This window comes from Lichenostomus cassidix, chromosome 19, assembly GCF_008360975.1.
Source record: "Lichenostomus cassidix isolate B80296 chromosome 19, HeHo_3.0, whole genome shotgun sequence".
Classification (NCBI taxonomy): domain Eukaryota; kingdom Metazoa; phylum Chordata; class Aves; order Passeriformes; family Meliphagidae; genus Lichenostomus; species Lichenostomus cassidix.
This window is the reverse complement of record NC_139499.1, coordinates 5,237,058-5,251,038: the sequence shown is the minus strand read 5'-3', so window position 1 is coordinate 5,251,038 and position 13,981 is coordinate 5,237,058. Positions and strand designations below refer to the sequence as shown.

General features: G+C 44.7%; 1 protein-coding gene across 16 annotated transcripts in view; it reads right to left on the bottom strand.

Annotated features, from left to right (window-relative positions):
* The window catches only part of RFFL (ring finger and FYVE like domain containing E3 ubiquitin protein ligase), a 31,353-nt gene that overhangs the window by 2,675 nt on the left and 14,697 nt on the right, over window positions 1-13,981 (bottom strand). For 10 of the 16 annotated variants that reach the window (XR_014855692.1, XM_085078119.1, XM_085078116.1 and 7 more), the window contains 5 exons: window positions 7,736-7,923; window positions 3,663-4,067; window positions 2,039-2,125; window positions 1,487-1,694; window positions 339-362 (listed from right to left, as the gene is read on the bottom strand). Coding sequence is in view for 15 of the 16 variants with exons in the window: in XM_085078119.1 (XP_084934245.1) it covers window positions 339-362; window positions 1,487-1,694; window positions 2,039-2,125; window positions 3,663-4,067; window positions 7,736-7,923 (912 nt within the window). In the remaining variant the exon portion in view is untranslated. Of the gene's footprint in view, window positions 1-338; window positions 363-1,486; window positions 1,695-2,038; window positions 2,126-3,662; window positions 4,068-7,735; window positions 7,924-13,392; window positions 13,969-13,981 lie in introns of those variants that run through there. The other 6 variants (XM_085078126.1, XM_085078131.1, XM_085078124.1 and 3 more) reach the window with 3 other exon arrangements.

The window sequence follows — 13,981 nt, the reverse complement described above, 5'->3', positions numbered from 1 at the left end:
AAGTTTTAGTTTTTACAGAGCAATTTCTGTGAGATGAAAACAAATATCACTCACATTCCCAGTGATGAACAACATGGGTCTCTCTGCCCAAGTAACAAGTTGTGCCAGGGAGGTTTAGATAGAATTTTTTTCTAATATCCATTTTCAAAAGGGTTGTCAAGCTCTAGAACAGCCTGCTCAGGGCAGTGGTGGAATAATCAGCCCTGGAGGGGATTTAAAAGCCATGTAGACATGGTATTTGGGGACATGGTTTAGGGGTGGCCTTGGCAGTGCTGGTTGGACTTGAACTCAGAGGGTTTTTCCCAATAAACAACTCCATGATTAAGGATTTCACTCACCAGTTTGATCGTCAGTGTCCGAAACTGCAACAGAAGAAGAGAGAGTAATTTAGTGATAATCTGAGAGGCTGGGACAGAGTGTTACCAGGCAGGGGCTGAAAACCCTGAAGGAGCTGCTAAACCAAAACTGCTTTTTGCTGATCCTCACAAGAGGCTCAGGCTGGGGCTCTGATCGGGACAGGTTCAACAAGAAATTTTCTATACTGAGCTTACACAACAGCTAAAGCTGCTCAGAGATAAGGGATCCAAAGGATGTCTCAATTTTTAAGACAGCCTTGGAATGTGTACAGAATTTGGCTTCCCAGTGCTGCACCTGCAGCAGCCCCTCGTGCCAGCTCCTCTGGTGTTACACAATCACCAAGATGGTTGAGCACAGCCACACACAGTGAAGAAAAAGATAAATTGCATCAAAAGCACAAGATAAAATGAGTGAGGAATATAAACCCAAAGCTAGTGTCTTAAATCTTGTATCATCCATAAAGGATAAAGCCTACAGAGATGTGTTTAGGAAAACAACACTACTTTGGACAGCAAAGTGTTAAAATAACTTTCTCTTGTGACTAATTTATGACTATGTGTCTTTTTTAAGAAATCCCTTAGAAGTGCAAACTGGCACCTGAAAAATCAATCCAGATACATTCTCTGTGCACCTGTGTGGGCCCTGCATGTGACAGAGTCAAACCCCAGCTACCCACAGCTGGGCAGCCCTGGGAGCCATTGCCCTGAACCTCCCAGCTGCTCTTTGGTGGCAGTTTCCTGCTTGGGCAGGTCATTTCCCTGCTGGCTTTGCCAGTTACCATGAGCCAAGAGATGAGAGTTCATCCCAGCACAGCCAGTGCTGTACAGCCACCCACCAGCTGTTCTGTGGGTGAGGCAGTGCCCAGTGGGGTCTGTCAGGGCCATGCACAATCCCAAGGTGAAGGATGCACAGCCCTGTGCTGCTGCTGCAGGGCAGTCCCTGGCCAGAGCTCCCAGAACTCTGTCCTCAAACAACTACCAGGAGTGGTGAACAGAGTTCAGTTCCTTTCTGTACAAAACACTCCCTCCTTCCTCCTCCTGAACCAGAAATATAAGTTCTATTTGCTTGTAAAACTGCCTGTAAAAAGGGAAAAGCTGGAAAACAGGCCCATGTTTGCTAAGTCTCTTACCTAGATGTTGAAGGTCCTTCTCTCTGTAGAGACGAGTGACCCTCTCCAGCAGCTCCCACTTCTCACAGCAGCCTTTGTAGTTGACGAAGTTGCGGGCGAGGATTTCCTTCAGCTGTCGCACGGAGAGCGCGTTGATGTCCCCGATGCTCGTCAGGTCGGACAGGGAGGCCTTCCTGCCCAGCACCAGGTTATCTTCTGAGTCACTGGACTGGGAAGGGAGCAAAGAGGGAATTATTCTTGCCCTCAACACCTTGAACTACGATTTCAATCAACTTTCAATATGTGCATTAGAAGGAGTTTGGGTTTGGATGTACATGTAAGTGGCTACTCTGAATTAATCTATGAGAAACACAGGTCTTGAGATAGAACTAAATAATTTCTATTATTACAGTGTCCAAGTGACACCAGTTCTTTCTGTATGTGGAGGGCAAGATGATGCCACAGAAGGGGTTGATTTGGTTTGGTCAGTCTGTTACTACTGTTCATCTGTGGTGGCAAATCCAGCCTAGGAAACCTGGTATTCCCTGCCATCCCATTCCAGGACACACAAACCTCTGTCTCATCCTCTGCTGCTGCTTCTTCTGCTGCATTCTCAGCTGCTGTTCCATAGGCTGGGCTCGGAGGCACATGACCATTGGCCTGGAAGAGGAAATAAAGCTTTCACCAGCTCTGGGTTTCTGGAGGGAAATCAGCTCCAGGTCAGTGTCAGTGCAGTCCCTGACCTCTGGAAGGACAAGGGCAGGACAAGGCACAAGCCAGGCAGGCTCACAGAGGGAATTTCCTGGACAGCACTCACACCAAGTAACACTTGCTGAAGCTGAACGTTTAAAGCTCCAGTACAGAACTCCAGGGTGGATCAGGAGGAGACCAAACCTATACACCAAACTTGTATGTGTATGAATGCAGTCCTTCCCCAAGTGCTACAGTGTGCTGTGGTGTGATGCCAGAGCTCTCAGTGCAAGGCTCTGTACAACCTTCCTCTAACACAGCCCAGATCTTCCCAGTAAGCAGGCAAACACCTCCTCTCAGGTGGGCTCTGGAGTGGGTAAACAGGACACACCGAGTGAGGGAGCAGCAGCAACAGAGCTGGAGAAGAAAAGCTGGGCAGTTGCTTTGAGCACTTGATAAAATGAGCAGTGTAATTTCAGCTGACTCACCCTCAGCAGCCACTGTTCCCTCTGGTTTCCTACTGACAAAGAGATTGTAACTTTACCATCCTACTTATCCAAGTGGGGACTTGTTAATATTTACAGAGCACAAGAATAACAATCAGGATCAAAGAGCCTGAACTGTAGCAGGATGTCATGCAAGTCGAGACAAGAAGCTGAAATGTATCATGGGGCAGTAAGGGAAGACAGCAGAGCTGGTAAAAACTGGAATGGCAATATCCAAAAAAACCAGGGAATGAAAATGCCTTTTAATGATTTGTAAACACTATTCTCCCAGGAAAACTCTTCCTTTGAACTAGATGTATCTGCTGAGGAAGCAGAAGGTACACACATTTTCACAGCTTTGGTCCACAGGGAACTGCATACACCCATTAACTTTGTAATAGGACAAGGACCAGATGTCAAACACTGAGTAAACTTCCCCTAGCAGAGAGCAGAAAGACAAACAAAGCAAGGTCAATAAAAAATAATTAAGCTCAAATGCCCCTGCCAAGGTTCATCAGAACTGCAGGTTCATCATAAACCAAGACTTGGCAACAGACTCAGGGTTTGTCTTCTATTGATCTGAGTGCAGGAGACACCAAAAACCTCACCCACCCCCATCAGCTCTCTCATCACTTCCAGCTCCAAGATTGCTTTAGACTCTGCTTGTTGTGTGGCACAAGAACTAAAGAACTACATCAACTATTTAATTACACCTACAAACAACTGTCAGAAGTCATCAGCAAGTACCAAAGGAAGCAGTCACAGAAGCATCTTGTGGTAATGCAAGCGTGAACACGAGCACCAGAGAAACACATCCCAGAGCAGTGATGCTGTTCTGAGAGTGAATGCTTGATATTTTCAGCACTGCCCACCAAATTCAATTCCACTAATGAAGGGCACATCAAAGCTAGTGACAGCAAGTCACAGCTTTACACAGCAAAACCACATGCAACATCTCAGTAGTTAATCCAAAAATAGAGATGAGTGAGTTAGCAAAAGATGGTTCTGGCCAGAGACTGTACCTGTTGGTGTTCCTGAGATTCTGAACTTGAGATGGGATCTGCAGACACTGAGGGCTCATCTTGTGAGGTAGAAGAGGCCAGGCTGGTTGGGGGGTGACTCACAGAGTCTTGCTGTCCACGGGCACTGGTATTAAATGTGTTTGTTCTTATCTGATCTTCCCGGGTAATTGCAGGCTGCTGGCCAAGGATCAGGAATACCAGGTCCTCCTTTTCACGACAGAACTCTGTGGAAATCTCATGGAGTGCCAAGTAATCTCGCAGATCCTTCACCTTCATCTTGATGAGCTCCTCCCGCTGAAAAGCCGTGGCTCGGAAGCGCTGGCAGAGGTGGCAGAGCAGGGGACCACCCTCGGGCTGGTTGGAGCACGACGTGCAGAAGTTCTTCTTACAGTCCAAGCAGATGTGCTGGGAAAGAGAGGGGAAACGAATCAAACTGATCTCCTATTCTGTGCCTGCACTTCCAGGCAGCACTGCCCTCCTGTCGGGAGCCAAAGGAAGCAGCAGCTGCTGTTAAAGCACAAGCAAAACCTTCCAATTTATGAGAAAGTGCCCAGTGCATTACTCATGTTCCTAGAGGAGGGAAAGAATTGATCCCTGAGCCATCACCAGATTTCTCATAGTTCTCAGAGAAGCCCCATTCCCACTCCATTTACCCAGAATGAAACATGATATCCTTACAAGATTCCCTCAAGTGACAGGAATTTTCTGCACCTGCTTAAGCAATTTAAGCCAGAGGAAATCAGGAGATTGAGGCAGCAGACTTCCAAGTGAATTCCAACTAGCGCATATTGTTCTGTGCATTAAGAAGCTCCAGGATGGGAGGGAACTACTTAAAAACATTTCTCTTTCATAAATTTAATACCTGTATGAATGACCTTCCTTCCCACCAACTTTTTTCCCCTCCAATTTGCTGCAATCACTGAATGAATCTTTGTTTCCACCGTAAGAGGGAAACAGAGCCGCGAAGTCTGACAGACATCAAAGAATTCAACGTTTATTTATACAAAAATAGCTTATTCTGTGTCATACACACACTTTGCACCAGTTAGAGCTAGACAGAAAGTGTTGGAAGTTTTGGAAATATTATGCCCCAGACAGTTAAAAACTTTACAGATTAAATTCTGTTGTTAAATGTTTATATTTGATACTGATCTTGTCATTCAGGGCTTGATTTTCAGAAGTTCCAAGCACTCACAGTCCGTGTTGACTTCTGCAGAAACTTGACTGTTCAACCCTTTGGAAAGGCAAATTCTACATTTTCCAATAGGAATAGGAGAACAGCCACATTACGTGCCTGTTAAAAAGTCCTGAGGGAAGAAAGAAGTGGTTTCAGTGCTGGTTAAAAATGTTAATTCACAGTCTCAGAGAAGCCAAGCACCTCTATGAAATCCTGACATCCTGATCCTTCACAGCTGTGCAAGGGAAAAGACACAAGTGGAGTTGAAGAAGTAATATATACAAACTCAAAAAAAAAATTATGAGCTGCTTCTAGTGATTAAAGAACATCTCAGCTTCCCAGCTGAAAGAAGGCAGATGCTGCTCATGTTTTCAGGGTGTAAATACACTACTAGCTTAAAAATCCTTCTGATCCCCTTTTCAGCCTGGAACCCTCCCTGCTCCCCATCCCCTTTCCAATTAACACCACCAGGCCTCTCATTTAGAGCATGTACTACCTTTACAGAAACAATCCCAATTTCCTGCTCCAAGCATTTTAAGCATTCTACCACAGGGAGAAACTCTTGAAACCTCATCTCAAAATTGCTGTTTGGGAGTCTGCCAAGGAAAAGTGACTTTCACCAATCACAAAGCAAGGCAGGAAGGGCAATTTCCACACAACATCCACTTTTGAGAAGTCTTCCTTAACTTCATCACTATAAAAACCATTAATATGTAATTGACTCTTTGTGACCCTGTGATTGCAGGAACAATCCTGTTCCTCAGGAAATTTTTAGGGCAGAGACAGGAACTTGTGTGTGCCTAGAACAGGGAAACAAAACAAATCCACAAAGGCAGAGAAGTGGAAAATAACCCAGTTGATAACACTTGCTTTCTCAATCACCCATCTCTGACACAGCAGCAATCAAAACGGAGATGAAAAAAATCCAACAAAAAACACACAAAACAACCCAAAACCCTCAAACAGCCCCACTTTTCTGTGGCAGGGCAAGCCTCCCCATGCCCTGCAGATAGCCAAACTGGCTCCAAAGGGAAGCCCTGTATTGCCAAGGACCTTCCAGCCAGAAAACCCCTACTTGAGCACTCCCTTCTTTTGGTATCACAGAGCAAATACAGCACAAGGGCTGTTCTACCAAACATGTTCTTGCAATTAACAGGAATAACAGCCTGCCTCAGTTATCAAGTGATACATTTGGGAAGTGAAAATAAACCCAGGCATGTCTCTGACTTATCAGCCTAGCACTAGGATTTATCTTCAGAAAAAAGAAAAAATATTCCCAGCCCGTATCTGAGCACCAAGTGTTTAAACATGGACATTTTGGCTACATCTCAGCATCAAGCAGCTTTTACAACTTCACTGAACTCTGACTGAAAGGGCAGACATTCATGGCACTGGGTTGCTCAGAAAGATTAGTTTCAAATGTTGTTGTACATTAAAACTTGTTCCTAAAAGGTCAGGCCACGTCTGACTGATGCTCACTGACAGCACAGTCAGGATGCTCAGACAGCCCTGAAATACTTTACATGGGGTTTTTTGTTTGCTGTGTTTGGGGTTTTTTAAAGCAATCTAGGTTATCCTTATGGTCACTAGTGCAGAAGGAATTAATTTTTATCCACTGTAATTCAGAATAAACATTAACTGGACACTGGAGTTCAAAGGTGCTGCCTCTCCTGGGAGAGAATGCAGTTTTCCATGCCCTCCTTGCAGCACAGTGAGATTTCAAACACTTCTCCCTCCATAGCAACAGCACTGAAGAATTACCACGGCTCACAAACACATCAGTGTGTTCTTAGTGATGTTTTCAGTTCCCTCTGGAGACCAAAGCCTGATGGAGGAGCTCTGGCAGCCCCTCCTGCAGCTGTTCCAGCATTCCCACCTGCAGACATCAGGCTCCAGTCACTCCCAGAGATCACCAGAGTTTGAATTTCCAGTGATTCCTGAAGGAACTGCACTTCTCAGTGCAAAAATGCAACAAAATTCCTATTGTCTTGTGAGTAGAAAGCAGCAGTTCTGCCAAGACTCACCATTACTCAGATGTGTGTCCTCATTGAATAAAAAGGTGCAGGGAAAACGAATTTATGAACTTTCCCATATAGTCTAAAAGGGCTGTGGCCAGAATTCACCATTATTTTTAAATTCTCACATTCTTAAGTTCAGTAGCTATAGATCAGACACTTCTTAAGCCACAGAGTGGGGACACAGAACAATTTTCTTCACTGGAACATTTTCAAGCAGCATTAAAGGACCCACCATGTCCAAATAATGCCCCAGGCAGGCATTGCTGTTGAATTAAAAGTCTTGTGGCAGCAATTATTTTGGCATTTATATACCCACAAATGAAGTTTACAATCAAGATAAAATAGATTTGGGTTTGGTTTGGGGCTATTTTTACTCAGCAGCTCTACACACACCCTCAAAAAAACTTCACTTGCTTTTAGTTTGAGTAACAATAGTTTGGAAAACAGGCAGGCAGATCTTCCTTTACTGAAAGCACAAACATTATTAAACATCTTACCACAAGTTACATATTTATATTTAAAAGGCATTAGCGTTTTTAAATAAGAAATTGAAAAACGCATGTTCAAGTTAATGCTCTTTTAACTGATTAGCAGCAGTTTGGCTTTCTTCATTGAGATCTGGGAAAGCCAAGTCTACTGAAGTATTTGCAGTCACATTAATGATGCCAGTTAATTGTGGCACAATGACTGAAGTATTTCCAGTTACAGTAACGATGCCTGTTGATTGTGACAGAATGACTGAAAGAACCAAGAGCCAGAAGGAAGGTGAGCTGCCTTCTCCCATGTGGAACACCCTCAGATCTGAGGATATGTGTATATAACATGTGTCTGCACTGAAATGAAGGCAGCTGCCCCTGGCAGGGCTGCACTGCACTCACCTTGCTGGAGGAGCTGTCAAAGTGCATGCCACAGGCTTTGCAGCTCTGCTCAGAGGCAGTGGGAGAGGGGAAGGAGCTGTAGCCGGGGTTGGAGTAGGCCTGAGCCCGAGCTGCCGGCGGTGCCTGCATCTCCTCAGGGGAGCCATCCACACAGAACCAGTTACAGCAGCTCGCCCACATAGTACCTGCTGGGGGAAACCACAGGGCACAGGTGACACAGGCTGCCAGCTGAGGTGACAGCAAAGCAGGAAATGCACTTCAACTGCCCACCCATCACTCATTTTTAACAGCATGTCTGTAAGTTTTGATCCTTCCTCTGGCAGGTGCACACAAACCCCACACACCCAGACCAGCGTGACACACCTTTGGTGAGAAGGGACAAATAAACATCAAGAGAACTTTATTACTAAAACTTCCTGGAGTTAAGAGATTATAGTGAAGATAAGATAAATTTTATGTTCCACTTGGCTATATCAGATTCTGAGTTTGCTGTAACAGGCTGTCTGTATTTCACATAAGCTGTAATACTTATCAGGACGTAGTAATGCATCAGGAAAAGAACACAAAAGCTCAAATTATATGGCACAGAACAGTTAAATAAAATCAGCAGCAGGATAATAGATGGCTCTTCTTCAGCTTTATCCTAAATCCCTCTACAGATTTACAGCTACAAATCTAAAAAGATAAAATAAAAGCAAGGACAGTGGAGCCACTGATTTCACATATTGCAGTTCTCAGCTGAATTTACAGCATTACAAGGCTGAATCATCACACAGAGAGTAAATGTCAGTAATATAAGAAAAATCAAATACTGGCTTTGGTAACTTGCTTGGGAAAACAATTGCAGCTGAGACACAAAATCACTTGTTTAGTTTTTCAAGTCAAATTTTATATATATATATATATATAGACACACATATATACACACACGCACACTTACCAAAAATCCTAAAAGTCCAGTCAAAATGCTCAGTTTTGAAGTCTTCTTAGACCACCTCTGCAGCAATATTCCACAAATACACTGCTATAAACTTGCTTTCGGGAGTTTACAAAGAAATCTGAATTCATCTGGGCATTCAGTTTCTGGAGCACACACCATGTGTCATCACTTACGGGTAAACTGAATACAAATTGCCTCCTCTGCATTTCTGCTCTCACATGGGAGTTCCTGAACTGTTTCTTTTATGTCTTAAAAATCAGCTCCTTCACTGCTAGTGCTCAGCAACTGCTTGATTTTATAAACTTCTGGAAATAAAACATCTCTCAGCTGCACAGCCAATTCATGGCTCTTTACTCAGTAAGTATTGCCACTGTGAAACTCCAGATTCCCAAGGGAACAGGGCTGGTAGGAATCCTAAAGGTTAGTGGGTACAATACACCAACACACTGTTCTGTTCCTTTTTTTTTTTAAGCTGTGCTAAATCTTTGGGGCTGATGTACTTGAATAGGGAAGCTTTTGCACTCTGGTGCTGTTCCAGTCTCTGTTGCTTTAGTGGCATCTTTAATCCTTTCAAAACCTGGCTGAATTTGGCTCATCGGAGTTCCTGCTGTCCTGGGCAGATGCCTTTCAAATCCCACAGTGTGAGCTCAGCCAGGAGCCCTCCCTGCAGGCTCAGCACATTGCAGTGTTTAAGTGAAAATCTACACATTGGTGACATGGATTCGTGGTGTAGCTGATGTGCACATTGCTGCAGTGGAAATTACACTTGGGCTGGCAACCAGATCTCAATAAATAGCGTGGATTGCACTTAGGCTGGCAATGAGATCCCAATAACTACATGGAGGGAAGCACTGCATGAACAGAAATAACCTACCATCCATCTGTATTAGCTTTGCTCTGCAATCAAACATGCACTTTAGATGAAACAGATAAAAGAAACAATTACGCTTTTTCTCTCTGCACGTTCGCTTCCAAGCTCCCTGTCCCACTCAGAAGTTAACAGAGCCTATTGCAAAAATACAGAATTTCTACTTAAAATCATTCTCTTTGGAGGTTTAATTTGTTCCTAGCAATCACAAATCTAAACAACATGAAAGCCACACAGTCCAACAAGCATTCACTGCCTCCACAGCAGTGGAAAACTGAGTCCAGAGTTAAGTTCCCTTCCTGTTCCAAGGACCCCTGCAAGCTGAAGGCCACCCACGATAACAGAATACACAAATGCTACTGCCTGCCCCCAAAAACTTTGTTTTCCTAAAAAAAGACAGCCCACTAATTCACTCTGGAACATTGCAACATGTCAAACGCTGGGAAGGAAAACACAAGGCAGTGCACAAACCAGGATAAAATAAGACAGCGCTCAGCATTCAGCTGGGGTTGTAGTGCTGTGATTGCCAGGAATTAAAAGGCCAACAAAAGGCTCAGATGTTGCTTTAGAAGAACCTTAATCCTGCTCAACTACAAAAGCATGGAAATGCCCATAAACAAACAACTTAGTAACTAGGACTGTCTTCTGATCCATAACACTTTTCCGAAGGTTTCTCTGCCCTTGACTAGAAAGGACACATCTAAAACACCTCTGTACCTGCCCACAGCTGCACTAAGACAACAAGAAATACAGGTAAGAGTCAGCAGCTGCTTCAAGAGGGATTTTCCATTGTTCTGTACAAGATCAGCTTTAGATCCATGAAAAAAAGCACTGCCACTGGGAGAGGACTCAAAGTTTGCTACAACCAAACTATTCCCTTATTTATTCTATTACCCATCCAGAGGTATGTGGTCAGCACCATCCGGGAACTGCTCATTTCCCCAAGAAATGGATAAATGGATGGATGGATGGATGGACGGACGGATGGATGGATGTTACAGATGTGGCAGAATCTGAGGGTCAGAACCAGACAGCCCAGCCCTGTGCAAACCCTGTCAATCCCCGGCAAAGGAGCTGCTGTTCTGCACCCAAGGAGTTCCACAGCTACACCAAAGTGAAAAATTAATGCCCAGACAAAAAAATGCCCAAGGGAAAGAGCTACTTCTGGGCTGTGCTCCAGGGCTGGGTAAATACTTACAGTAACTTGATTAATGACAGAGTGACAGCTTGGAAAACTTAATGACAGCATGGATTTCAGGAATTCTCAAGGAACATCTTGAATAAAAGATGTGGACTTAATGGCATGGCTGACATTACAGGCACTACTGATAGCAGCATTATCTTTGGACAAGGTGCCTGTACTGGCTAATGGAGCCACAGAAACAACTGTTTGAGCCACGCAGCTGAGCCTGGGTTTGGCAAACTGCAAGCCCCATGGCAGGCACCCAACAGCGACTGCTGGCAGCCAAAAACCACCTGCACTAAATCCTAAATGCATATTGGGCTCGGAGCATCTGCCAGGGCAAAGGGAGAGGGAGTTTCATCAAGGGTGGAGTCGCAAGATCAAACAATCCATCCCGGACTTGCAAACACATCCGCCCACATGGCAATCAGCACCTTGGGAAGGGGGGTGCTGCTTCTTCTTTCTTCAGTTGCTTTAAGGAAACCCAGAAGAAATCCAGTAAATACTGGCAAGGAGTTGCTTGCATGAACGAAGTGGTGCAGCACTCCTCCATACTCTGCTGGACTGCTGTTATTTATTTTTCCAGTATGAAACTGAGCATGCCATGACTCTCTTCACTGAATTTAAACAGGAGAGTGAAATTCATTTCATCACCTGTTCATTAACACGTTCCATACAACGCCAGAAGTTCTGTATTCATTTGGAAGCATACTTTCATTCTGAAGGAAATACCAGTGATGTCAATGTCTTCCTCCCATACACAGATGAAGACAGGAGTCATAATGCAGGCCTAGATTCTTACAGTTTCCATCTTCATTCAAGGAAGTGTTTGAACTCAGGTTCTCACTCTATATGCAATATCACTGCCACAACCTTGCTAGCTGGAGTATCAGAGATCACTGCCTCCACACGGGATTTATTACACATGCTATTTGGATTTCATCAAAGAGTAGGCTGTGGCTGTAGAGGGAAACTGTGGTTTATGTTTGAATATAAAACTTGCCTTTATTTTCCCAAGAGTACAAACAACAAGGGACTAGAGCAGGCAGAGGAACATCTCGGAATCAATGAGCTTTCAGCTCTGTATAATAAAGCTCTCGAGGATTGGGTCTGGCTCCTTTTCGTGACTGCTCAGGAATTCAGCAGCTGGAATGCAGTAGCACCAATGAGACACTCCAATCAAGGGATCAAAAGGAACTGAGCTCCCAGAAGCAGCTGATTTCACTCCCACACGAGGAGGAACCACAGCAACAAGTACTTCTGCTCCTGAGAGGCCTTTAACCACTAGAACACCAGGGCTGATGACCCTTGAGGCTACTGCCTATGGAGCTGGGTGCCAAAAAGGGAGGGAGATGCAGGAGAGCAGCTCTGCTGGGTCTGTTTCCCTGCAGTGCTGTTTGCTCATCAGCTGCCCTTGCACCTCCTCATTTAGAGAGAGCTCTGTGCACCACAATGAGCTTTCCCATGAGGTCCCTGAACCATCCAGCTCCTCTTTCCCCTTTATCCATCAAGAGACCACCCTCCTTGCTAATTCAGAACCTGTTGTGACCAACTGCAGATGCTCTGCACCATCAAACATCCAACCTGGCACCCACTGTGTGTCCTCCACAACACCAAAGCCACATTCATTGGTCAGGCACAACTTCCAATGCAACAGACCAATACTGGGATAATGCTGTTCACAAAATCATTAGTTCCTGCCACTTCTAAATCTGTTCAAGAGGTCAGAAAAAGGCAGTGTGGCTTTAAAAAATTCATGTATTGATAGCTCACTTTTAAAATTACTATTTTTGTTATTAAAACATGCTGTAGCCCCTGCAAAGTCAATCAGATCTCACTTTGATGAATGCTGTTTTGAAATGGCTGATGTATTTAAAGAGTTAAGCACCTTGTTGCCCCATTAATAGTGTTGTACAATTGTTCATTGTTACAATTTACTATTTTATTTCAACAAACCTGCACTGATAAGAAATGCCTTGCTAAAATTAGTTTCAGTAATGACCTACCACTTACAAACTGAATTCACAGGTCAAAAAATAGTATTTACTTGTTTAACAAGAGCTATAGCATAATCTGCTCAAATGCCACTTGTGCATGAAGTATTATTTTTATCAGCCTTTGTCCCAGGCACAGACCTGAATTATGATAAATGGGAGCAGCCATATGTTGGGACAGCTGGAAAAGTCAGCAAATGAGCCACTTGCAGGAGGGACAAGGGAAGGAAGCAGGTTGCCAGTCTGAGCGTGACATTTGCAGACATGGTGTCTCAACTAGTACAGAGCATGAGAAAAGGAAGAGATGGGACACAAATCTGTCAAAAGGAATGTACATTAATTTACTGTATAAAATAACTGGACTGAGATTATTAGATTTTTATGTAGGGATAGGAAAAAAATATGTTTATGAGTAAAGGTACTAATTCACCTGTGCCCAAGGTGACAGCATGCACGCCCTGAAAAAAATCAGGAAATAAATACCAGCAATGGATGACAGCTAGAAATAGGAGTGTCCAGGCGGGAGAGATACAAGAAATTGTGTTTTGGAGGGAGGAGACATTTTTCCATTTCGTTCTGTGCCTTCCAAGAGTCTGGAGACATTTCCCACCTGTAATCATCTAAGTATGCAACAGCAACAATCCTCACAAAGACAAAGATGTAATTGCTCACCAGTCTGATCAGCAACTCTGATGTCAGTTTAAAACTCTTCAGGTGAGACCCTGGTCAGCTGTGAAGGCAGAGCGCTCAGGTCAGTCCCACTGAGCACAGTCAGAACAGGGCATCCAGGATTTCTGTGGCCCCTTGGCTGGGTTCCTGCACATCCAGGAGTGCCTGTGCTGCCAGGCACATCAGGAGATGCCCTTGAACAGCATCTTCACGTCCAGAGGTTGCTTCCACTGGCCAGAGCAGGCTGGCACTGGCACCCCATGCCGAGTGCTGCTCACACCTTCCCCGTGCATTGCGCACAGCGCGGGGCTGGAAGTGCGGCTTGCTCCCTCCAGCAATAATCCATCTTCAGACCCTCTTCAACAGAGCTGCACCTGTGCTTCTCCACCTCGGAGATGCCTCCAAAAGCCTCTGTGTGTGGGCTCAGGAACCTCAGCAGATCCCAACAATGTGGGCAGGAGCGGATCCCGGAGCGTGGCACACAGCTGGATTCGGCAGCGCTGCTGCTCCGAGCGGGCGAGCCCAAAGGAAGGGAATCTGGCCACGCACCAGCATTTTAATGAAGGAAGTGACATCCATTTACCACAGAGCA